Consider the following 27,331-nt stretch of genomic DNA (forward strand, 5'->3'; position numbering starts at 1 on the left):
TGTTGTATAAAAGATTTCAAAAATCGAATAATTGAAAAAATCAGTTTCAATTTAAAAAATAGCCCTTTGAATAAATTAAAAATAAAATATTATGTATTTACGGTACCCGGCGATAAATATTGCACATCGACCTTTGGAATGAGACAATCCGCTAATTTCGGCTTCGTAGAGCACTATCTCTGTCCCACACTACCTATGTGACGTTTTGTCAGTCGTATTTCGTGCGACAAAGATAACGATATAAATTTAAAGAATTTTATTTTAAAAATTACAAAATGCGTACGTAATTAGGTTTAAACAAAACTAACTTATACTTAAGAGATAGGGAAGAACTAGACAATTTAATTAAAGATATTGTCTTAAGATATTGTATAGTCAGATAGTAACAACTTTTACTTAAAAGTTATATTCATCCCAGCTAAGTATTCTATACAATTTGAGACAAAGATAGTCAAACCAAAAGTTGAGCTAATGACCTAGTAAAGATGATCGGAAAAGATACAGAGAGAGAGAGAGATACAGGGCGCTCATTATCCAACGCGCACCCGGTCCTATTGGATATCTATCGGGGAAGCCTATGTCCAGTATTGGACGTGACGAATTCCATTATCTTGCCAATAAATTAATAATAAACACACTAGTACATGAAACCCGTCTTTTTTTGCTAGAAAATTTTAACAGATTAACCTATTCGCTTTTTACTAGTCTATAAGTTTTTGAGTGTATATATATGAAGTATGAATTTTTATGAAATATATTGTTACTAGGTAGGTAAATAATTTTCAAGCTTTAATGTGCCATGTCCCACTTTAGATTGGACTTGGGTTAAGTCCAGTTTCGAATTGCCCTCCTTAACAATCAAACTGCCCCTGTGTGGGGCGTGGGCCCCACTTTGGGTGACACTGATGTAGGTAGACTTTAGGTATCTGGTATGGTAACATTTGACTTCACCAAGCTTCTGTTGTTAGGCGGTAGTCTGCTATTCGCTTTGATTTATTTAGGAAACCTAAACTCGACTGTTGGGACCTTAGAAATTTTGAGCTTCGGTCGTTAAATCAGGTATTTTACCCGATAGATATAGGGTTTATTGCGCATTGCAAATACTCTATGGTTAAACTAGGCACAAAAGAAAGAAGAGAACCTAAGATTCTTCCTCGGGGTCTCAAAACGTAATTAGCGTTATTAAGTACTAAAGGCATAGGCACGTAGAAAGCATTACACGGAAAACGGCTACAATACGAGCAAAGGCGGAAAAGTTATTCTAGTGCATAACAACGTTCAGTCTTGTGTTGGGAAAACTTGTTAAAACCTCTAATTCTTAAACGCCACTGTCCCCCCGCCATGTTCGCCGATTATTGAGTCGTCCGGTTACAACTTGTTCCGTTCGTCGGCACATAGTCTGGCTAATCATTTCTGCTCATATGAAGACATCGAAAATAGTTTAGTTCGTCGATAGCGTCAAAAGACGAACACTTTTATCGTAACAGTGTTTTTATTATGCCAGAAAGATAGTGGAAAGTTGTTGCTATCAATGGCCAATAATTTGAATTATATCTGAGTATAAGTGCACAATTACCTTGAATTTTAATGAAAAGAATAAATAAACCAAAACTTATTTGCGCATATAATACACAAACAGATATACCTAAAAGCTTTTCTGTGTTAGAACAACACGGAACAGCTTTTAGGCTTTTCAATATTTTGATTTTCAATATCAAACTGGTTCCGATTGGGCCCCTGCGGTTGCATTTCTACCATATTTCCAAAACTCTGTGTTTGGCACTAATCGGTGTAACATAACTCCTGAAGATGCCCCGTGGAGGGGTGAAACACGTGTTGAGTAATTTGGCGGTGGCGGTTGTGTGATTCGCATTGTTTGCCGCATACGCATTTTTCAGCGGGCTGGCGGGCAGTGCACTTTGTTGCACGACTACCACTGCATGTGCGGAAATGGCTAAATATTGGTCCTTTTCTTACTTACGATTATATCTAACTATAGAAATTTGCTTTGCGGCTGAGTTACGATCACGAATCAATAGCTTGCCGAAAGAAAAAAGAAAATTAACCAAATAATTGAAAAGTGATTCCTTGCTTTGTAAGTCTCGACACACGTTATATTGAATAAATAATTCAAGGTTTTACACGTAACAATCACTGGTATTCTTAATACATCTGCCTATATTGATAGATGAAATCAAGCTTTAAGTTGTTCACTTTCGAAAGCAAATTAATAATAGTTAATCCCAACTTAAACATCATACCTCAATTTTTTGTCACTTCGGCGTAGACACCTGTCCAGTCTAGTGAACCCCTGAAGGTCCACCTGGAGCACTTTGGGAACAGAATTTAGACCAGTAGTGTGTGTGTGTGTATATATTAAAGTAAAAGGGTTAGACTCGTGTCCACTTTTGAATTACCTCCCTTAACAATCAAATTGTCTCCCAGTGAGATCTTACCCATCTGCTGGAAGTAAGATAAAAAATGTTAATTAAAAAATGCTCTTTTTAAACTGATGATAGCTTAACCTTCCTTTAAAATACCATACCTTCATTGAAAAGATAAATGCGACAAGTGCTACACCTTGAACTTTATTAACTTCTCTTCGAAAGTCACGGACGTCTTCCAACATATTAATTTCATTTTCCTCGTATTATACACCGGAGAAATAGTATCAGTAGTGATTTTAAAGAGAGTGATGTCAGCTTTGCCAATATCGCTAACAATTTTGGTGGTTAAAACAAACATTTCAGTTTCAGAATATCTTTCCACATAAAGCGAGTGTTTACAGGTGTAAAAGTTTTAGAAGAATTTTTTTATAGTTTCATTTGAAGTCAATTAAAGTATGGTTGCAGAAATTATGAACAAAGTAGTGATAATATAGTAAGAAAAAGCGTTTTCAAAATTAGGATTACGACATATTGAAATTAATTATTGTATTGTATCTATCCCTGCAGACTTTGTACTGTCAGAAATTATTGTCCCGACTCATTCAAATAGAAAAAATACATTAACCACATATTTCAAAGCGATCAGTTAAAAAAGGGGAAATAAATGTAAAATCTTCATAGCTTTTTACTGACAAATAAGCTTTACATCCACTCCCTTAAAGCTTGTGCACCTATAACCATTTACCCTGTGTATTTTTACAAAGTATAATCACGGTTGTAAAAATACAAACATTTATTTTGCTAATTATCATTTTGAAATGAATTTATTTCAAATAATTATTGAAAATGATGTGTGATAATCATCTGCTATTATGGGAGGGCTTTCAAGACAGCTTGGCTGACACCTCTGTATTCGAATTCAAAAGATATTTACATGTATGTATAGTAATAACAATTTATAGTCATTATTATTTCTACACTTCACAATACGCCAGTCAATAATTTTTTTTTATGATCTATGTACTACGTACCATCTATGTACCATCGATATAAGATAAATGAAAGACTATGTTAATATATGTATTTTTGTTTTTTCGTTATTTTTTCTTGTAACATTGTTCGTTCTAATAAGATTAACATTATGCTGTAAGAAAAACCAGCCTCATGGTAACGAAGTAGATATTGAAATAAATAAAAAAAATGTTGGCAGTACACTTCAACTGATTTATTTGTATGCAAATATGCAACATAAATCTAACGATTTAGAGTCGAGTATACTTTACAGCTATATACGTATTCAAACTGAATATTCAATTGTAGCATATGAAATACTATTGATGTTATCAGAGTGCTCTGAATAAAACATCTGTCTGTTGCGTTAACAAAGAAATCGCTAACAACCGTAAAAGTACTGAACAATATGTTATGGAGGTGTTACGTGACCGTAAAGGTCGCCTGCGTTCGAATTTTAAATCTCATGTTGACTTTAAGTCAACAAGGAAGCTACATAAGTACCGTTTATTTTGAAAGTGGCATAAGTCACATTGTTTTTAAGTCGAGATATTTTTTAAAAATGAAAAGATACCTTTCAATTGTATTTAGTGTTGCCATACCCTGGAGTTTTTAAAAAGGTGACTTAAGCCACTTCCAAAATTAACGGCTCAGATGAAGGTCTACAAACAATGTATGATACCAGTGATGCCTTACAGCAGTGCTCTGCATCTGCTGTGCATCTACGCACACTGAAATCTTTCCAGGATTTCTCGGCACACCGAAAGCTATATTCGAAAGACGATTAAACGTGACATGCCACTATGTTTCAAATACAAAATATGTACAATGAAAAATTTTAAAATTTCAATTTGTTAATTTTTACCACGGCACACTTGTATCCGACCTATGGCACAAGAGTGCGCCACGGCACACCGGGTGCGAAGCACTGCTTTTGGACTCACTGGCAAACTTAGAGACGCTCAACGAACCATGTAGAGAGAGTTGAATCAGGAATGAGGACATGAAGGCATCCGATGTGGCCCAGCAGACTGATAAATTTAAGAGATAGCGCGAAGAACAAATGGCTGGTTGTACCTTAAGACTCCGCCGTGAGGAACGCATTGACGATAGCCAGATGACGTTGTTAGGTCGATGGAATAATTTTCATAAAACTCCAAAACAGGTATACAGTCACTCGAGTGAATCGTGTAGATGTAGTAATTAAAAATTTAATATTTTTTCTTATGCTTTTAACCTTATCTCAGTCTTAATGTATAGAATACAAACTTGCCATACCTGTAAGTTAAAAACTCGAGTGCACGACGTTAAATTAGAAAAAAAGTTTTATGGTGTAAATTTCTTGTATCCAATACGTGTTGTTTTTATTAGAATAAATTATATTTTATAATGAAAATCTTTATACATCTTTTTATGTAAGATTTTTAACATTTTATATTCTTGTCCTTTGGATAAGGCCAGTCTGCGCTGTTACGGTCTCCTAGACACTTGCATCGGACAAGCGTAACACTTTAACTCTTTGATGAATGGCTATATAATTTGCACTCGTGACTTTTTCCGGCGAGAGACTTTTGTATGGCGACTAAACTGTGAGTCCGCTAAGACCGCATACAATTTAGAGATTGTCTTACACTCAAAGAAACCTCAAAGAGTAAGATAGACGAAGTTTAGAGAAAAACGCTTGCGCTTATTGATTAGACTCGTGATCTTAATACAAAGATGTAGTACGAACTAGTTTTCGCCAATTTGTATAACTGGCGAATGTCGATCTCATTCGACTTAAACCTCTTTTCGTTAACTAAACTCGAGTCTAGTCGCGACCTCAGATCGGGACTTTATATTAGATATTTCACCAGATGATTAGGCAGCCAAATTCTTACATTGCTTAGATAAATGCTCACGGGCACGCTTGCCTTTATATGTATATACCAAGACTAACGCGATTTTAAAATATCTGTAATTTCGCTGAGACGAGACAGGGTCAAAGTTGAAGGTGTATGTATTGAATGACTTACCTACTGTACGCCGATATTTTATTGAAAAAAATTGTTTTAAATTATACTTGTTTAAAAGTTCTGCTGGTTAGTGCGTACTAAAAATATGTTTGTAGCAGCTAGTAAAGTCGCTATAAACATACTTCGTACTGTTAAAATGTATTAGCCTGTTGCAGCACAATAGAAAAATAAGTAAATAAAAATTATTTTTAATAGGGGCCTTATAAAAATATTAATTACAATGACAATATAAAACAGTACATTTTTTTCTACGAGTCCTTATTATTACGCTTTTTTATTTTGATTGACAGCCAGGGACAAGTACTTTTAAGGACACATTTTAATTTACTCTGAAGTTTCTATTGGTAAGGAATATTTAATCAAAACAGGGTCAAGAGGACAGGAAAAATAGCTAACTATACTTACACTAGATTTAAGTTAAATATGACAAAACATTTGGAATGTATAAAAAAATTAAAAGTGGAATTAAAAGGCTTAGTATTCGCATGCAAAATATTTATATGTAAATAAGTGACCGCGAACCAGAGGGCACAGCGAGAGACGTCCACCCACAAGGTGGACAGATCTCGTTGAGGTCATCGTAAAATCCTAGGTGCAAGCCTCTTCCAACCGGTCTTATTGGAAATCTATGAGGAAGTCCTATGTCTAACAGCGTTTATAATGTATGTGTAATTACGACTGAATTGTTTGTAAAATATATGTTTCCATTGATCACAGTATCTGAACGGGCTGAACATTCCGATGGTGCAGCACGGCGACAAGTTCGTAGCGGGCGCGGGCGCCGGAGCTACGGCTGTCACACTCACCTATCCGCTGGACACGATCCGCGCGCGCCTCGCCTTCCAGATCACCGGTGAGCAGCGCTACACCGGCATCGCGAACACCGCCATCACCATGTTCCGTACGGTCGGTGCCTCATAAATATTTTTTTACACCATATAATGACACAAACTCTATACCCTTTCTACAAAGTGGTATTCAAAACTATTATTCCTTTTAGAAAAAATGACATTCATAATGATTTTTTCCTTTCAACTAAGTGACACCGATAATGCATATTTCCTTGCAACAAAAGTTATTTACAATGCATGCAACTTCAAAAAAATTATCGATACTCATAAGGTCTATTGCTCTAGGACACCGTGGTATTAATAATACATATTAGATTAGACAAAGTGACATCTTCAATTAATATTTCCCTATCGACAATTTGGCATCCATAATGAACATTTCCTTTTGGCAAAGTATTATCTACAGTGCATATTTCCTTACGACAAAGCAACATCGATAGTAAATATTTCCTTTCAAAAAAAACTATCTCTTATGCATATCTCTTATAATAGATAAATCTTTTCAAGAAAGTAGTACAAGTTTTACTTGTCGGACGTTATCAAAACCATCACTGCTATATACAGTAAAAAATATATTTTAATAACATATTAATTTTTTGTTAAAAATAACAGAGATGCAACTCTCAACATTAAAAGGTTGATTGGAGCCACTAAAATAGTATGTACATAAGTATTTTTTTAATTTCACATAAGAACTAATTTATTAAATAACTCAAAGTAATGCCTTCTCCGTCTATCTTATATTAGTTTGAAAACTATCGATTTCCTTTGGTCGAAGTGGTAACCATATCGAATAATATAATTTTGAAAAGTGACAAAACACAAACCATTTCTGAATGCCTTATTTTAACTGGGTATTGTTAATACGTTAATATGGAAAAATCAAATCCCTTGTTAACAATATAAAATACTAATATACAGAGAGAGAATATACTAATATAAAATACAGAGATAGCGAGAGCTAGTCATGCAATCTTATGGCGTAAAAAAATAATTTTCAATTCAAATTAATACATAATAAACACACACGCGCAGTAAGTTTTACGCTATAATTACAAACAAAACTTACATTGTTTAAATGTATGTATTATGTACTTTTGGTCCAAAGTGCCCTCTGTAACTTGTATGTCACAGGGCTAAAAGCAGAGTTGCCAGATCTTGTCATTTTCAATTCTTGAAACGAAGTCTCTATTTATTTATAGCTGTCCTCTACCAACGTGGCCCGCACAGCCTTGTGTGGAGCTGCAATTTTATTAAATATTGTTTTTGTAATCCTTAATATGCCAAAAAAGGAGTCTGGCCAATTTTTATAAGAAGTATAGAGGGTTGGTAACATGATTTTTTTAAATACTCCTAGTCCTCAATTTTTCTTTCGCATTGGATTTGTTAAAATCTGCTCTACCTAACCTCTACTCAGCAAAAGAATTATACGTATCAAATTTCAAATCTCTAAGTCTTATTCTAATAAATACATATATATACGCATTATTAACAATTTTTAATTGTGTTTTATAACTTTAAGAAGTACATTTTCAAGTTATAACGTTAAAAAGTTATTGTTACCAGATGTTAAGAAAATAGGAATATGCACAACAAAGGAATTCCTTTATCGTGGATATACCTTTTGTGCATACGAATCGATTCGCTTCAATTTTAATGCCTATAGAAAATGAATGGAATTATTATTGAATCGTATCAGTGTTGCTATTCCACCTACTTTGTTAGACTAGAAATACTGCAAATGATATCTTTAAACTCATTTTTTACGTAAAAATGCATATTATTGCCACAAATAAAAATGTTACAAAATGACAACTCAACATGAGTGCCGTAAGGTATTTGATATAAGGTAACAGATACATAATGATTCATTCTGTAGTGGATTCCAAGTTTGACTGGAGGTTCCCCGTCCTGGTAGCCGGTAGGGTAACAAGTAACGTCTTAGGTTGCCATTTTTTTGGACAAATGTAGTCCAACAATCTTCACACATTTTGTTCATACGACAATAAAATAGCAGAAAACAATAAATAACGCTTTAAAATGGTGAACAAATTGGTTTATTTTGCAAAAATGAAATAAAATTTATAAGTGCGTAATTTAAAATGGCGAATAAATTGTATTATTTTGCAAAAATGAAATAATTTTTAAGTGCGTAAACTTTTTAAATGCATGTTTTTTTACAAGAATTTTCGTTTTCTCAAAATTTTTTTTATTCTATTTCAAATTAGTTGATTTAAAAAAGAAGAACTGTATTAAACAAACGAAAGGTATATTACATCAAAGGATGGCAAAAGAAGGGTTGGTCCTTATTAATAACATAAATTATCTACCTCCATTTTAAAAATAGGAAGAAGTCATTAAAAAGTCATTAAAAGGCATCACAACGATAGTATGTATTGTAGATCTAACAGCGTTTCTTTTGTGTAACGTATATTATTACTGCACTGTTACTCAATTGAAAGTACAGTCGTTTTATAAAGTCAGCAAGTTGGCGCGTGCCCGACACGGTACGCCTCGTGTAGCACGGATGCGTGCGCAACAACAAACCGTGAGGTAAACACAACGGTCGGAACGACTGCGCACACTCACATGACTGAATATATACATAAACGATTTACCGTTGGCAAATTAAATTACTCATTTTGATATATACTAATTGCCAGTATCTGAAAAGTCATTAATTTTATTTTTTAATCACTTGCTAATCGTTGTTTAACATGATGTGAGTTGCTAGAACATTTGAACAGAACGTTGATATTGTTCCGACCGATCGTGAACTTCATTCGAAGAATGCAAAAAGAACCTAGTCTGATGAAAACTAGGCTACTATTAAACTTAATGTTTGGATGTTACCAAACACGCTCTTATCTGAAAAGACCTCACAGCTTACTCAAACGGGTTTTGTTGTGTGGTCACTTTTACAATATTCTAATGCAGTAATAAAACAATTCATTCCCAAACTTTGTTATCATTCGTAAAAAATCACTTTAATCACCAACTAACGAACAATCAATATAATAACAAACGAGTTGTCGAAATTTTCGACACCTAATCTAGGATTTTTTATACCTCAGATTTTACTACGAAAAATGAACTTACTGTCATCACAACTCGTTGTAAGTTATTTTATTGGCATTTCAATAAATTAAATACAAGCTTACATAAATTACAGAATTTTTTTCTGGTTATTTCATGTTTACTATGAATAAAAATCTAACCCTATAATACCACTCCTCAGTCACAAAATTTCTACACGGACGAGTTTGTCGACCAAGTGTCTGTCGGTGTAACTTTCTTTGTGTTAGAGTACCGCGATCTCCAGTGTGTTTGGTTATGGTATATAAGTAAAAAAGTATCAAGACCTTCAATATCGTGGTTTCCAGGAAGGTGGAATCCGAGCGCTATACCGAGGCTTCGTGCCCACCATGATGGGCATGGTCCCGTACGCCGGTTTCAGCTTCTACTGCTTCGAGTCGCTCAAATACGTCCTCATGAAGTACATGCCCACCACGATGTGTAGAAAATGCGATAGGAATACAGGTAAGTGTTTCTTTTATATGAACGTAGGCTTATTTAATTTGAACTATGTGTTCCATTATGTACAGTAATAAGTTAACAATGGTCACAGTTGCTTCGAATCATTTACTGTGCTTAAAATTGTGCGACCGATACCTCCAAAGCGCTGTTTCTAGTCCGTTGTTTGACTGAGCTGAATCTGCCAATAACGGCATGTCGTTGTTTAATTTTCTGTGTGAAATGTTTGAAAAATGAGTTAAATCAATGCAGTGTTTAGAATATACATTAGAAGGGTTAGCAGTTGAAGGTGATGGACGTAAGCGCGCGTATTTGTTCTTTGTGATCGAGGTGGTAAATAATACATATATACAGATACAATTTCTACTCAAACACGATGTCGCATCAATGATGCTGTCGGATTTTAAATCGTGTTCAAATCTGAATTTGAAAACAAGAATAATTCAACAATTAAAAGTATTGTCACCAGTTGATGAAATGTTTTGTCTTTTTCTTTTGATTTGATAATTAATAAATATAGTAATTAATTACAATGGACATGCATACCACAAAGATCGCCACGATTACCGATTTTGCTATCTGCATCCAGCGACTTCTCCCAACCTTTACTGTTTGGTCTTAGTAGTGGGGGGCCTCCCCAAGCCGCGTCTACTGGCCGTCTATGCTACCGTTTTGTCTAAAACATTTATATTGTCTCCATGCAGGTGGACTTGTACTAACTGTACCAGGCAAGCTTGTATGCGGTGGGCTGGCAGGCGCCGTCGCGCAGTCCGTGTCGTACCCGCTAGATGTAACACGGCGCCGGATGCAGCTCGCGTGCATGGACCCGCAGACAGCCAAGTTCGGGTAAGTACACCCTCAGTTTATGGACATAGCTAGATTCGCACGGTATACTAACCTTCCTATGGTTCGGGGTCCGCCTATTAATCGGTGAAGTCAAAAAGTTTTTAGTGTTTTTCGTTAGATGGCGTTAATTAGCTGTTATACTCAACATGTTTTTATGCGATTAAAGGGGACTACTGAAAAGAAAATCGTAAAAAAAACTTCACAATAGCTACGATAGCTTACGCAACAAAATTAAGAAGTGTTTTTTTTTTTCATGTGTTGTATAGGGGCCGCAGAAAAAACTATTATGAAGGAAATAACTGTCCTTACGAAATAAACAAAACATATAACCATTATCCTTCTGACAATACGCAAACTTTGTGTAATAAACTGTTTCAAATTCGCTTTCGTTTCGCACTCGTTAGAATTTACGCTGCGTCTGTTATTTCACTTCTGTATCCACATTTACAAGATTCTACCAGCAATTTTTTATTTAACTTTGAAATTTCCATTTACCGCACAAAAAACTGTACAAAAACAGTTTTGTTTAAAGATGCGAGATTATTCAATCGCGTAATTAATTACATTTCTTAGATAAAAAACACTAAAAATATTTTATTTCACCTGATTAAGTTCTCTTGGCGGAAAGTAGTTAAATTTTAGATGAATATACTCTGTTAATGAATCGATCTCACAGGAATTCAATTATATGCTCTATGTTTACTATAGTAATGAGAAATAATATTAATTTACGATAGTTTTTAAATTTGATAAATCAATATTAGATAGGTTGCTAGATTTAGGTTGTAACATAAATTTGTGTAAAACATTGTTGTGTGATGATCGCATGGCTTCGTAAATAATTTTTCTTTATGTATGATAAAATCGGTCAAAAAGACAAAATAAATCGTGCGCATAACAGTTTTAAATTTATGACCTAAAAATGTGCAAGTCATTATCACTATTAACCCTTTCGTTACCGAAGTACGTTCGTACAAAATGACGCCTACTGATTCGGCAGCGCGCCGCGAAGTGTACACATTGCATGGCGGTAGGCGGATGTTCGTATTTTCTTATTTAAGTGTTATATGTTTAAAGATTTTACTGGTATATTAATTAATAATGGAAGTTAGGATAATTCTTAGTAATTTATTTGGCTGTAATAAATCTTAAAACAGAGATCTACACATAACCCAAATTTATTTTTTTACAAAAAACGCACCTTCTACTTCTATTTATTCCTCCTGATTTATTAATTGAAAGTAGAACGCCTTTCGGTCAAAATTTTAGTTACCAAATACATACCATATACTTATGATCGTATCCTTAGAGGAGTCAATTAAATAACAATGGATATAACAATATAAGGAACGGCAACCGGATGCCACCTAAATGCGACGCTGGTACACACGGATGTCCAGTGGATGCCGTCTAACTTTGGCGCTGGTAACGAAAGGGTTGATAATTGATAAAGCTCTTTGACATTTTTTTAACAAATTACTGTAAAAATGATTCAAGGTGAATATTAAATTTGTACGAAAATAATCTATAATTATATATGGTTAAATAATTCTCGAATGTAATTAGGAAATATTAAATTATTCATATATAAAATATTAACAAATTCATTTCTATATACCAAACGATCATTACTACTTTTACTAATTATATAGATAAGTAACCAATAGATTGTATAACCAAAGACATATTTATAATGCACCTAACTAAACATTTGTGCTTGTAATTATTCTGAAGCGCATTATGTAGTCACTAATAATTTCTATTAATTATTTCCTATTGCATAATCCTTGCATGATGGTGTTGGCGCCGGTAACAGAAGGTTGGTTACATTTTTTTTTTATTTAGTTGGTCTTAAATTGTGCTTGTTATATACGTGTTTTTAGCATTTTATGAATATGTCTTCACTTAATTTTATTGCGGCTTACAAAGTAATTGTTTAACTTTAATATGGTAGTTAAATAACATAGTGACAGTAAGTTTATGGATTAAAATAAAATATGTTCAAAAAAAATAATAAGAACACAGCTGTTTTCATTTTTAAGAGAAGGTAAAAATAAAACATGTTTTTACACAGCAAGTACGCTATAAATTTTAATTGTCTAGCTAATTATCATTAACAATGCACTTGGGTGGAATTGTCGTTATCACAGAAATTATATTTTATTATGCAGATAAAAAACACAATTACATAAAAGATTTGTTAGTCATTATTACATATTTTATTATTCATTCCCTTTAGTACCAAGAAGTAATCTGATGACTGTTTTAGTAAAGTTAGTCATGTTTCCTTAAATCTGGCAAAAACCCATAGCCAGCAAATAAACTGAATCACTAATCAAGGTTATGGAACCAAGTGAAGTGTTATAAATGCACATAAATTATTGCTTTTCTGTACTTTAAAATAACCAATACTTTAATTAGGTATACATATCATCAATATTACAGCCGTAAAACGACCTTGGCTGAAAATAGGCCTTTATGCATCCCAATAGTAATGGCACACAGCTTCTTCCAACGACCTAAACTAAGTCGCCTTTCCATCTTGTGGGGGGACGTCATGCTTCACATGCCGGTTCGTGGTCTCCAATGTAGAACCTTAAAACTGTAGCGGCCATTTGTTCTGGGCGCCATGTAGCCTGACTACTTGCTTAATTTACCTCATTTCTTTTGCTGATCTTTTAAGAAATCATCTGTGTAATATAATATATCTCTTTTATGTATTGTGCTTCTTACAGCAGACATTAATAACTATCAATACTTCCTGCTTATCGGAACATTTATTGGTATAAAGAAATGTGCAAACTTTTATTTCAGTGCGGGCATGATACAAACGCTGACCCTGATATACCGCGAGAACGGCATAACGAAGGGTCTGTATCGAGGAATGAGCGTAAACTACCTCAGAGCTATACCCATGGTGGCTACCTCCTTCTCGACCTATGAACTGATGAAGCAACTTCTGCATTTAGACACTGGGATGACCGTCGCGTAGTTTATTTAGACCAAATATTTAAATACATGTCATCTAGGTAATAAAATGATCATACAATATTTCTACCGAAAGTGGTAGAATGTTTTCTATAGAATTTGGTAGAAAATTTTCTACTGAAAATGGTAAAATATTAACCAAGTTATTTATTAACTACAGTCATGAACGATGATGAGCAGTCTCTCTGTTTAGTGAATAAAAAGTATTACACATATATTTTTTTAATTTATAACGAAACAGTATGTAAAAAGTATTTATCAGAAATTTATAATTTAAAACAAATTATGATGTGGTAATGTGTGATTTTTCAATTATAAATACATTGTCAATAGTTTCGATCATCTGAACTATGTTAATAATATATATCTTATTGAAATTATAAATTTTATATATTTTGTAAGATAATTTATGTATTAGTATAGGTAATGTGAAACGGGTGTTCGTTTCTTATAGTGATATTATTAGCTATCAAAGAAAGGGATTAGGTTTAAATACGTGATAACTTGTCGAGGCAACTAACGTGCGATGCGTTGAAAGGTTAAGTGTAAATGCTATGAAATAAATATGGTGGTTGTATTCTGTTACATTGTCATGCATTCCTTATAATGACGTAGGTTAATTAAGTTTCAAAATTGTTACATTTTTATTACGGTGATTTATTTGTCGGTATTTACAAAATCTATGTTTTTTTTACTTACGTAATTTCATGTTAACTTTTCATGTATATGGTAAAACGGCACAAATATGTAACGTACATTGTACACTCTCTAAAAATATTTTATCAAAACAATGTCCACGTTTTATATATAATTTTAGTATGATTCTAAATTTATTACAAACACAAAGAAATTTTGTTATATTTGTATGACGTGACTCCATGTAACAGAAAAATTATATTATGGGATTGTGGTAATTATTTTGAGTTTGTTTTGGTCACTTTTAAATGATCATTGACAAGCTTTGGCCACGTCGAATAATTTGAATACAGGTGTGCTGTTTGTATTTATTTAAATTAAATACCTTTTGGACTATTTTGTTTTTCTCTTTTTACCCCTCTGAGACTGTATATGTTTTTATTTAGTGGAATTAAGAAGCTGGGTTTTAAAGGTGGTAAGTAGAACGGTGCGCCTAGAATATACAACAACTGTACTTTTTGTTTTGTGACATGTACAATTGGCTAAGTCCAATTATCATCATGTCAGCGAATAATCGCCTCCTGCGAGGTATAGGTCTCCCCAAAGATCGCCACAATGGCAGGACCGGACTTGCGCTGACATCTAAAAACCGCGACTTTATCTATATCGTCGATCCATTTGAGAAACTACAATCTTTCGGCCCAAACAGCAATTGGTTACCTGAACAATGTGCCCCGTCCTCTGCCACTTCAGACAAACATTTGAGTTACCTTGGCTCCAATGCTGCCATCAATCTATAGAAACCGGTAACGGTTATGTAATATTTTTTGGCGGTAAATACAGCCTTTTAACCAGCTATCTCGAATCTGAGGCCCAGTTAAGACTTATGGTTAGGTCATTAACTTAAGAACTGTTTATCATGTCAATAATCCATTTATTCAGTTAATTCGACGAAACGTTTTGACATAAGAGTAACAACTTGTCGAAGTCGTGGGGAGATGAATCGTCCAGTTGGATATTTACAGAGGAGACTGTGATGCAGTAGACGTTCTGAGCAGGAATCGTTTAACAAGCTAAATTTTTAGTATATTTTTAAGGGTACTGAATAAGCTCTCAATACTCAATTTGAAACAATCGAAAAAACCAACGATTTTTTTTAAAATTTTGCTGCCGCAACACCTGAACTCTATGAAAAAATAGCCAGTGCTCTACACACTGATGTATAATAAAATTAAAAAAAAAACATCAAGACTCCTAATAGAACTATCGATAGAACACAAGTATGTAGGTGGAAATCATACAAAATGAACATGCAGTACAATCTGTCATTACCATGCTGGTATTCGAAACTTGAATTTGATAAGTTTCTTTCTCCGAACAAAGGTCAGGACTTTTTCAGATTTAATTACATTTTACTCGCAATGTGTTATAATAAGGGGCGTTCTTGTAAGTTCGTGAAAATTTCTCATAAAACATTGCAGTCTGTTGCAATCATTATACATAGTATAATAACTAAAATGTTGCTGCAAAGTATTTACAGTATGTTATATTATAGGAAACCTTAATGAAAGATAAATATTTTTATAATTAATTTTATTTATTATCTAATTCCTATCAACGGGCATATTACAGAGTTGTAAGAATAAATTTTCAATTAATAATCGGTTTACTCCTGACTTTATTGCCATTACTGTATAGCTATTCCAATGTATTCAATATCAATATATTAAATTAATATAGTCGCAATATCAACAGCTTGCAGTTCTCTCCATAAATGTCACACAACAATCATTCAATAAAAAAAAATCTTATCCTTGCTTCATATCTGATACTCCATTGAATGTTGAATAACCTATGCAAATAACCAGGAAAGCCTTAATATACAACGGGAGCTTCAGCTGCGTGAAATAATTGCTTAATACAAAAAAACCACCTCTTACACCGACATTTCCACGTTCACTACAACTTGTATTTCACACAAATGAAGCTCAAACTTTTACATTTTTTTTGAGTAATTTTTGTTTTTTATGATTTACCTACAACTTATTTAATACTTAGATCGATAAGACGTGTGGCTTCAGATGTTATTTGGTGGGAAAAGTCTTTGTATAAACTACACACGCGTTTTCATACATATTCAATTGAAGTGCAAATTTGGAAATGTTTAGTTTACAGAGCCCGTCTTAAACTATACCATGGCACTGACAAAAGACTATCCACTGTCTGAAACCCCTTTGATTGTGCCCTAACTTCTGTCAGTTGCGTTAAGAAAGTACGCCTTGTCTTTAGCGAAACAATATGCAAAAATCGAAAGGCGAACTGAATAAAACCTAAGACTGTAAATTATACTAACACGATACCTGGTGTCTCATAGCAATCCCCGATGAATAGCAGGCTTTCTCACACAAAATGCTGTACCATTAAACTACATACTTCATTAAGTATGGCATCGCACGAGTAGATTTAGGGTAAATAATCCGAATTTATTTAAAACAATAAACTATTTAATGCCTTGACATTTAGGTATTTACATAATCGCCTAAAAAATTATTGACAGTGAAATATATATTAGAAAAAAAAAAAACTATTAAAGCTCCACTCTTGTGAAACACTTTATTCCATGTTATACAGGTACTGTGGCACAAGAAAAGGAGAATTTAGAAAAAAAAATTGAATCTCGAAATGCTATGATTAAATTATACATTTTATGGCAGAATGGCTGGGGCACGGCTTCGATAAAAAATTAAATATTGATTCCCTAATACTTTCCACTGACTAAGTCACGCGCTACTCATAAAACATATGCATTCGAACCATTCTGTCACAAAATTAAATGCTCTCTATTGTTCGATACAAAGTAACGCGCCGACGGTGGCTCGTCGCTGCGTACTTTGTGCTCTCCATTAAAAATTAATTATAAATAATTCCATGTGCATAAATCAGGATCATTTCCATATATCGAACTGGGAGAATGTATTACATAAAATTAAAAATAAAACGGACTGAATTTCGATCAATGACTTACACGCAAAATTACAAAATTAACGTGACGGTCGCACGAAGGTCTAGTCACCAAGGATTGATGGTGGTATGTCCATTCCGCGAGTCCCAATGGTGACTCGTGGACGAAATAAAACCACCGTTTCAGCAAACGTACGCCGTTTAATGAGGTCTTAGTGTCTTTGATACATAAGTTATACATAATATAGTGAAGACCGCCGCACTTCGGACGCGTAATGAACATACCAGCATTACCTGGGAGTTGGTTGTATGGGCAAGGACCTGCGAGCGACCACACGCTGCCGCCGCCCACCGCTTCACCTCACTCACACCACCACAAGCATTTCTAAAACTTACTGTGCTTTCATTTATTTGTCTACTATTTTAACTATAGCAACAATGAAAAGTAACGATATGCACATCTCTAATAATTCAGAATAAATGTGCACAAATATACTAAATAGCAACAGATATTTTTTTTTACTTGATACAACTTTATATATTTTTTTCTCACACAACCGCGTGAAATTAGAACTACTAATTGCAAGATAAACTTACAGAAATAAACAGCTGTATCAATTTAATAGACATTTCGGCACATTAAAAACCTTAAGAAAAAATCCTGAGTGTAACAATTTATTTTTTATTTATTGGCTTTAGTCAACAATAAGTCCGCAATGTTGCAAGACGTTAAAATATAATTATCTTCAATATGAACGCTAAGCATAATCAGGTCATAGTTTTGTAAAAAATTGTTTCTTACGGGAATAGTAATAAGACTTTTAACAATGTAAGTGCAGAAACAAAAGCATATAAAAACAAAACTAATCACATCTTATTGGAGATGTGATAAATTATTTTTTCCATATTCCAGACCTATAATTGTGGAGTTTAGGAGGGGGTTTTAGCCCTAACATTTAGGGCGATTTTTTATTCGCAATTTAGCTATCAAAAAGTTGCAATGATGAAACAAAGTAGACATGAACAAGATGCAATGAAGTTGAATTGCATTAAATAACTTGAGTAACGGGCTGAATCGGCCCTGCTCAAGAAACATTCGTTCATATGAAGACTTAGTTGATCTATATGCATAAAGTGAAAATAGTAATATTTCTGTTACATGACTTAAGGTTATATGGTGAATCAAATGCATTCTTTCAGAGACTCAATTGAATACTTTAGTTTGTGTTGTTGAAGTAGTGTGGTTCCAATATTACTCAAACAACATTAATATAAAGACTTAATAGGTATAAAGTGAAAATAAAAATAATTCAAGATTTTGTGGTAAATTAAAGGATTCATTGAAAAGAGTATCAAAAAGGTGCTTCGAGTTCGTGTTGTATAAGCAGAGTGGTTCCAAATATCTCAATGGTTAATATTCATAAATGAGAGACCAAGTCTTGGATGCAGCCGAGTAAGGCAGAGTGAGAAGTCTAAAGTGGTGGGCGTGCGGGGCGGGGCGGGGCAGACGACGCTTGTCTCTGCGCGGGGTCAGGCTACACTTTTTATGTGCAGGGTCAGAACGCGGGCCGGGCGGGTCAGGCGGCAAGGCGGATGGGCCGCGGGCAGCGTGGGTGCGGGCGGGAAAGCGACGAGCGGAGCGGACGACTGAGCGGGAAGCGAACGGCGGAGCGCGTCCCGCACGCACTCGCGGCCCCTCCCTCGCGCCCGTCTGCGTTTGCGCCGCCGCTGTAAACAATATCACATATTTATTAAAATTATTACGAGTATAACAGTTCATTACTTTCAACCTCACAATGTTCTCTTTGGAGGAAGGGGGAAACTATCAGATATTCAAGATACCTTGCTTATAGGACAGGACGTGTTTACAAATTTTAAATTATAAAATTTTAAAATAAAACGTTATTTTAATATGATACTCAAATTCCCATAGCGCTATTGATATGTACGAGTTTTTCTATACAGATGTGGACAGAGAAGAATGAGTCATCATCAGATCAAAAGGAGGTCTATGCGTTTTTGTGTCTGTCGGTTGATATCATGACTAACGTGGCGCTATTGGCGCTTACCCTATGGTTTGGAATAGCATCATAGTGGCGCCCCCGCACAGCATTGTGTAAATAGTTTGGGTGTCTGTACTTACGTTTGCGGTGCGGGTGTGCTATCGTGCGCCTACATGAAATAGTCGGGCGTCCGCCGCGTGACGTGCGGCTCGCCGCGCCGCGGGGCCGGGTCGAACTGCAGGCTGCAAACAAACACATAAGTCTCACATAGCTCAAACTACCAACAAAAATGTAGCACCGTTCTTGGTCATAAGTTTCAATATCCATTGCATGAGACACAAGTCTGCTTTAAAGAACTCAATTGTAAACAATTTATTCTTTTTGTCATCACTTTGCGCTGATAATCATTCCGATGGACAGATTAAATTTCGGTGGCAAATTAAATTATACTTACAATGAATACTTGAGTGCATCATCCAATTCCATTATGGCCGCCTGGTTACCGCATCTACAACAAGCAATGACATTTATAAACTGCTCAAAATATATTAAATTTACTATAAGGATTTTCTCTACTAGTCGACGCGTGATGCGGGCTGCTTCCAATCAGTCCTATCGGGAACTTATGGAGAAGGCCTATGTCCAGCAGTGGACGCCCTAAGCCGAAACGATGATTATGATATTATACTGCAAAATTGACCACGGTGAGTATTGTCAATAAGGATTTTAGTACTTACAGTCGAAAAACAAATCGTTAATTTTATTAATTCAATAATGTACACGTGTAAGAAAATTCAAAGCAAAAAACTACATAAAAACAAAATTTGATATTGCCGAGTGAACGTCATTTGGTTGCCTTAGCATTTTTTGCTTAACAAGATCTTAGAGGTCGCTTTTTACGCTCTTCTTAAAATGAAAAATGTGGAATTCATTCAAAAGGTCAGCGAGTGGCACTGATTTACAGTTGAATTCATGCTTTTCAAGAACACTTAATAAAGGTACGTAAAATAAAATAAATATTTGTTTTTAATCGCATCAACCAGTGTTCTCTCACCAGGCATATTTTATCTAGATAGTTCCTGATTTATTATACACAAAATCTAACTAGCATATGGCCGTTGGGGCCTTGTCCTGGAATAGTGACCACGCAGCGTAAGAAGTCCATAAATAAGGTGGATATACCTTGCAACATTGTCGGAAAATGCTGGAGGAAGCTCAAAATCGGTCTTATTTTAAAGGTAATCTAAGAGAGAGGCGTACGTCAAGCAGTGGACGTTCCCTAAGGATGAAATGATAATGGTTTTATGTAAAATAGATTAGGTCACCTGTAGCAGTAGTTGGGAGCGGAGAAGATGGTGACAACGTTCCTGTCGTGGCACCAGTTGTAGCCCTCCATGACGAGCTGGTGGGCGCGCGACACTAGCGTCAGCCCGTTGCTGTGGTTGAACGTCTCCGAGATGTCCTGTCCGAACGTGTAGCCTGCGCCGCGCGGAGATATGCCCCATCCGCCTCTGACCACACCGACAAAAAAAAAGTAATAAAACGACTTGAATAAGATAATTTATACTCACTTTTTACGAGTGTACCTACACCATTCGGGCAAAAACAAAATAAACAACTCAAATATTTTTTCTTAAATAAGAGCTATTTCAGTCTAAAGTAAGTAAAATACGGTTATTTATACATAAACAATAATTAGAGACTTAGTATCTAGTTTTAGCCATACAGCAAAAGGCCTACAGCCTAAAATTTTGTATGAAATTTGAAAATCACGCCGTCCAGTTGAGAAACTGAATCCCACGCGGCTTTTCTGTGTGTGTTTTGTTTGATATTTGAAATATGTGGCTTGCGAGAAATATTTCAGATGAACCTGTTTACCCGTGAGCCGCGTATACGGAAATACTCGCTATTTTACATAGCGTCCAACGTGCTAAAGGATTGTGAAGGATATAGCTATGTGTTCCCAATGTTTATGTTATAACCGATATTTATTTCAAAATAAGGCTCGAGACTTATCTGCGGAAGAATCGACGTAACTCCTCTCATGTAATTATATATAAGTATGAGTAATTTATTTGTATATTAGATCCTTTTATTTACATATGTGTTTCTCAGCAATAAGATAATAAGTATGTACAGTATATTCTATTTGTTTTGCATTATTTATCTATCTCATTTACACACCTGGTAGAGAACGCCTATAAGGCAATAAGTCAGCCATTGCATCTAGTGTGAAAAGAGTGGATAAGTATTTTAGAAAATTCCCAGTTTAATGTCTACCACAAAACTCATTTTTTTACAAGAAACAATGAAGAAAAAGAAAAAATGTACTTCGTTACAATAATTATATCTACGGTCTCCATCATTCACAATATGCATACCAGAGATGAAATATTTTAAAACCTGAATGTTAGGTACGTAAGTAAAATTATTTCACCCAGATGACACCTACAACAATTTTTATTTTTACGACAACTTAAGGCTAAAAAAACTGTTAATTAAAGTAAAAGTGAGTGTCGGTCTATATATAAGCAAAAGAAACGTACTAACTTCAAGGTTTTAATACTCAATTTTTTCTAAGTACAAATTGTACAAGGTAAAAAACTATTTGTAATTTTATTCAAACAAATTGGGAACCTTTCTTTTCTAAAACATAGAACTATTTTTGTAGTATAGCCTTTATACTGGCATATAGGGACAAATGCAGTCGCAACTAACGGGGGCGAAAGACCGGAATCGTGTCAAGGACTCGAAACAGAGCGGAGGTTCGACTCAAGGGTCCGCTAATGTTACCCTTACAACACTCACAACTACTTTAAACTAATTATGTACTTTTTTTGTTTTTAATGAAAACATATCGAGGCCAAGACGTTTCCGTGTAGGAGCGCCGCCAATATTTTTTATTGTTTAAATTAATTAGATAACCTCATTGCGTCAAACGACTACCTTGAATATCATTAAAACGGTCATCAATGGAATGATTGTTATTGATAATATTAATGACAAATAGTTTGGTAACCGTTACACCGTGCTGATGTTAGTAAGTAAAATTAGTAATATTAGTAAGCGTTTTAATTAATTTAACGTGCTAGGACTCCATTGAGAATTAAAAAACAACTCATGTAACATTAACATTGTTGTGTCGACGGTTAAGGACCTTTTAGGAAGGTAGCAGAACACAAAGGTAATTTCTTTCTATTATAAAGCACTATGATGGGACATTAGAATACAGTCTCCCTAGAAATAAAGCGTTGGCTTATTAAGGAAAGCACTTTTGTGCCGAAAAGAAAAAGTAAATAGTCGAGTGTACAAACTACACCTGCTAGTGCATCAGGAGTGTGCGTGTCACATATAAAATATAAATATCTTAAATACAATTTTATCTATAATCATTACAGCGAAGAAAATATGGACACAGCTTTGTTTGTTTTTTAAGCACTTCTTATACAAAGTATTTATATAAGCCAGAGATATTTTCTACCACTTAACCATTTGGACAGAGAAGAGACAAATTAAGGAAGGTAGTGGAAATGAGTAAATATCAGAAGAGAAAACATTATAAATAAAATAAGACACGAACAATCTATTTACAATTTCAGACAAGATTTTATACTTTCGTTACTGATATATAAAAAAGTTAATAATAATAGACTATTATTACAAGCTAAAAGTTATAAAAGGAAGTAGTAACGCTTGTAAATTTTGCTGTGAATTCGTATATAGAGATCTCTCTACCGCAGGGGTGACGAACTCAAGAGCTAACTTGGGCCAATTAAATTCTTACTATATTTTATATTTGGGTATATTGACTGGGGCCGCAAAAGCGCTCATCTCGAGCAACATGCGACCAGCGGGCCGCGAGTTTTCCACTCCTGCTCTACACTCTCTCTACGTACAAAGACAAAAGAAAATAATTTCACAATTCTATAGTTTATAACATTTAAGATGGAAGATACAATAATTTTATTCAACAAAGCGGAGCATTCAACATTTAATAAACTATTTCTATCTCGATTGTAACTATTTTATTGTCGGACGAAGTCCACGTTTTAATCTTTATCGCTTTCCGCATTATACCTTTCACTTATCCGAAATTTATGTGTGTTACTTAACAGCATAGATTAGAAATAATAAATATTGAATCGTTTGTTAACAACCTTAAAAAGCTTGCCTTTAATTATACATGACATGGGCGTAGGCAAAAATCTCACAAAACAAATAAAAAAAATTAGGACGGACTTTAATTCTTATCTTCAATTGCCAAAAATATGTGTGAGAAGCGCCTTAAAAATACGCGTAAGCGGGCGAAAACTCAATGAATGTATTGTTGTATAATATTTGTATTGTACAATGTAGTTAGACTAAAACTTAGTCCATAAACGTTAAAATATGAGTAACTAACTTACAATAGAATAGTTAGAAAGTAATAGCTCCTGTGCTGTCAATTAACCATACGCCTCATACAAAAATCATTGGTTTCAAAAATAAAAAGAAGAAATAATAATATAGTAAAAAACAATGTTCAAGACTATGTAAGTGTCTATTCACGCATCAAAAGTAAATTAAAGTTACATATTTCCGAGTACTTGTATTAATTTATACAAGAATAACTGGAAATAGGTGTAAAAACTTCAAAGCTTTTTACTGATTAATGAGCTATATTTTGAAGCCTTAACTTTTACATTCTGTGTAACTATTTACTTTCCTGTCGTATCTTCATTGCAGTGGGTCGCGTCCGTCATGATATTTATTGACGAAATCGATGACATGCTCTTTCCATAATGTCCTATGCTTCCTGAGCAGTAGTAATAGATTGTCAAATTATTGATTTCATGTAATCAGGCCCGCGGGTAAGTTATAATTATTCAAAAACGTAATTAATAGTTAAATGTCTGAAGATCCAGAACTGTTAAACTCACCTATCATCGGGGTCGCTCCACAAGAGATCGCACATGGGTCCCTCGTGGGGCACTTCCTGCACGCGGTCGAGTGCTCTGATGTGGTCAAGGGTGTCGATAGACGGGCTCAGTCCTCCGTGGAGGCAGAATATCTGGCCGTCCACGAGCGCGGTCAACGGGAGAAAGTCGAATAGGTCCGTGAAGTGTTTCCAAACGGACGCGTTGCCGTATTTGCGGAGACACTCGTCGTAGAAACCGTACACTTGGGTGATCTGACGGGATTCGTGATTACCACGGAGGATCGTTATTCTCTCGCGATATCTGACCTGAAAACAAAATGCATGTATATAATATCAAAACAAATTTTTTGGTTAAGTAATATCAAAATGGATTGTTAAACTTAACTTCAAGTAAGTCAAACAATTGTAAGACAATTAAGGGATTATTTCTATATGTATGCTCCTCGTTTAGAGTGCTTCGCAGTACCCAAGGTCACGGGTGGGTCTGAAATATTGCGACATCATACGTCATAGCCATTCAGAGGTACCTGCAAACTTGTTAATTACTGTTCTTGGTATGCATAGCTATGAAGTATGGAGCTCACCATATTTCGAGGTTTTGTAGTTTAGAACTCAAGTAAGATCATATTTTTGATTCGGCATAAAATCCGATTAAAACCTTGCTTACTATTGCAAAAGCTTTCAGTCAACTTTAACACATTAAATCTAAATATTGATCCAAATTATCATTTACCTAATTCGATTACATGAACAAAACCATTATATCCTAATTACTTATTCACTTAAACATAACTCTAATAACCCTAAACTTCAAATGACAACTTCATGTACATAGTTAATGTTCTCGTAGATCAAAAGATCATTCGACACAAGGTTTCATGTATAAATTGCAGTTAATGCAACACAAAGTTCGAGTCACAGTTTAACGAGTTCTTTAATAATCTTAAAAACGCTAAGTGTGAGTAAAACCTTACAACCATTAGAAACTGTTAGGATGAAAATAGCATTTGGATTAACAAACAGGGATTCGTTTTTAAACCGACATTTAGATGACTAAGTATTTATTTTCAAAACAAATATATTGAGCAACTGCTGGAAAGAATTTGCACCACATACCAGCCTACCTACGCAGCACCGCCTTGTCACAAGTATGAATAGGTGAAAATCCCTATTAGCTTTGTCACTTATACGATCGGTTGGGAACGCCCTGCATTTATCATTAAAGTTACAAAGTCCACTGCGCTTGCCTGTCCGCAGTATCTACTCCAGAACCCTAAGGCCCAGTGTCCAATCTAGCTCATACAGTAACAATTACTAATCATATTACGTTGCTAAAACCAAAACTGTTTTACTCAATTTTTGTGGAAATTTCGGCTTATAGTGTATAGACCAATGGGTGAAATATTCATATTTAAAATTAACAGAAAATGCATCCTTATTTTCTAAAGGTACAGTGGGTCCATGTGAACATACGGTTTATTAATTAACTATGATCTGAGGCAGTGTTTCCCAACCTTTTTTCGTCCATGCATACATCATTTCAATATTAAAGCGATGGGGATAAACTAGTGTTGATTCCATTTTCGAACGATGCCCCCCGTTAACAATCAAATTACCCACACCCGTATGGAGCGAGGGGACCACGTTGGAAAACTCTGATCTAAGGTAAATGGGCTGAGCCGAATGAAAGCCATGACTCAAAATTTTTGTCTGTTTAACTACTCATTCTTGCTTAATATGTGATGAATCTTTACGTCTACGGTTAAAATCTTTAAGAAATATCTATTTTGGGCCAATATCTCAATGAAACTAGTAACTGACATCGATAATCCGAGTCTCCGCTTCCAGTTACTCACCTTCATTGTACAACATTGTAACATAGCCGCAATGTCACATTGCAGGGTGCATTGGCTTCATCTAGCGCGATTGTGCCGGGAGCTGCTCGTAATTGCAGCTTAATGTTATCGACTTTGTAATGTCTTTCAACATTTATTACACATTACACTTTACTAAATTGAACAATAAAAAGTGCAATATCCCACTTTGTTTTATTACTTGTTATATTTATATTACATTATTTATACTTATAAGTTCTTTATTTGTTTGTGAATGTACATTTATGGAAAAATAAATGTTAACCTTTTATTAAATATCTAATTTATAAGATGAAGTAATTGCTAAAAGTTATATTATAAAGCTAGAATATACCCTATGTGTCTATAATATATCCACATAATTGAAATACAAGGCTACGATATTTTAAGAATGCGAAGTTTATAGAATAGAGATTATTTAATTAGTCAATCAACGTGGTATTTGATATTTTAGCTAAATTGCTCGTCTCATAATTTTTTAAGAGTCTAAATTATTCTACAATATCTGCTATAATGTTTTATGTTACACTATTTTATACCTATGCGTTTTACACATTTATTTATCATTAGACAATCCGATTCCTGCAACAGCTTGTCCTTCAACAAAGGCTTTCTGGGAATGGAAGACTTTCGCTTCCATGTATCTCAGTTTCTCTTGTTGTTACGGTATAAAATGACATTAAATGAGGGTTTAGCATATGTTTCTTGTATTAGAGGCGGTTTTTCAAAAACAGTCGAGAACGTACAGTTAACTAAGTAGAAAAGATTGTGAAAACGCCCCAGGAACTGTTGCTGTGCGGATGTTATCATAAATGACAACTGTTTACCCACACACTAATAATCACCGCTGTGTTAAAATAAATCTTTCAAATTAAATTATCACTTGAAAACGGTATGTACGTATGCAACTTAAACAAATCTATTTGCCTAACAATCTTGAATCACGTGTGCATGAATGCTTAACTGTTTTCTTTTCTTGAAAAACATCAAGTAACTTTATATAGTGGCCGTTAAAATTATCCTTCTTTCAGTATTATCTAACGCTACAGACCAGTAAAATATTACCTCAACCTAATTCACTCTACAAAATCGACTGTACTTAGTTTTAGTCTTTTGTTATACATTAAGTTTTATCTCAATTCTTGTTATGAAAATAAAATGTAGTTTAAAATTTTATCTAAAGTTTTAATTGTATATTAAAATAATTTCTGTAAAAAATGTATTTAATACTTCCAAAGTTCGAGTAAATTAAATCTCACCGCAAAAAATTTAAACACGACAGCCATGTAATGGCTGGTGGAATTTTT

At 34.5% G+C, this 27,331-nt stretch overlaps 2 protein-coding genes across 3 annotated transcripts in view; one reads left to right on the forward strand and one right to left on the reverse strand.

Annotated features, from left to right (window-relative positions):
* Positions 1-14,664, forward strand: part of LOC137918663 (solute carrier family 25 member 16-like) — a 24,796-nt gene extending 10,132 nt beyond the window's left edge. For both annotated transcript variants that reach the window (XM_068761525.1, XM_068761524.1), the window contains exons 4-7: positions 6,131-6,319; positions 9,648-9,804; positions 10,503-10,644; positions 13,459-14,664. In XM_068761525.1, the coding sequence (XP_068617626.1) occupies positions 6,131-6,319; positions 9,648-9,804; positions 10,503-10,644; positions 13,459-13,636 (666 nt within the window). In that variant the 3' untranslated portion in view covers positions 13,637-14,664. The remainder of the gene's footprint in view (positions 1-6,130; positions 6,320-9,647; positions 9,805-10,502; positions 10,645-13,458) is intronic.
* A 2,189-nt stretch (positions 14,665-16,853) lies between these two features.
* mts (protein phosphatase 2 catalytic subunit mts) overlaps positions 16,854-27,331 on the reverse strand; it is a 33,022-nt gene continuing 22,544 nt past the window's right edge. Inside the window, exons 4-8 of the mRNA XM_068761895.1 lie at positions 24,152-24,456; positions 20,558-20,743; positions 19,687-19,740; positions 19,373-19,474; positions 16,854-18,957 (exon numbers count right to left, since the gene is read on the reverse strand). Coding sequence (XP_068617996.1) covers positions 19,402-19,474; positions 19,687-19,740; positions 20,558-20,743; positions 24,152-24,456 — 618 coding nt within the window. The 3' untranslated portion in view covers positions 16,854-18,957; positions 19,373-19,401. The remainder of the gene's footprint in view (positions 18,958-19,372; positions 19,475-19,686; positions 19,741-20,557; positions 20,744-24,151; positions 24,457-27,331) is intronic.

Source organism: Battus philenor, unplaced genomic scaffold (genome assembly GCF_028537555.1).
Source record: "Battus philenor isolate CCGP_79_NKW_IND1 unplaced genomic scaffold, ilBatPhil1.0.hap1 SCAF_15, whole genome shotgun sequence".
Taxonomy (NCBI): domain Eukaryota; kingdom Metazoa; phylum Arthropoda; class Insecta; order Lepidoptera; family Papilionidae; genus Battus; species Battus philenor.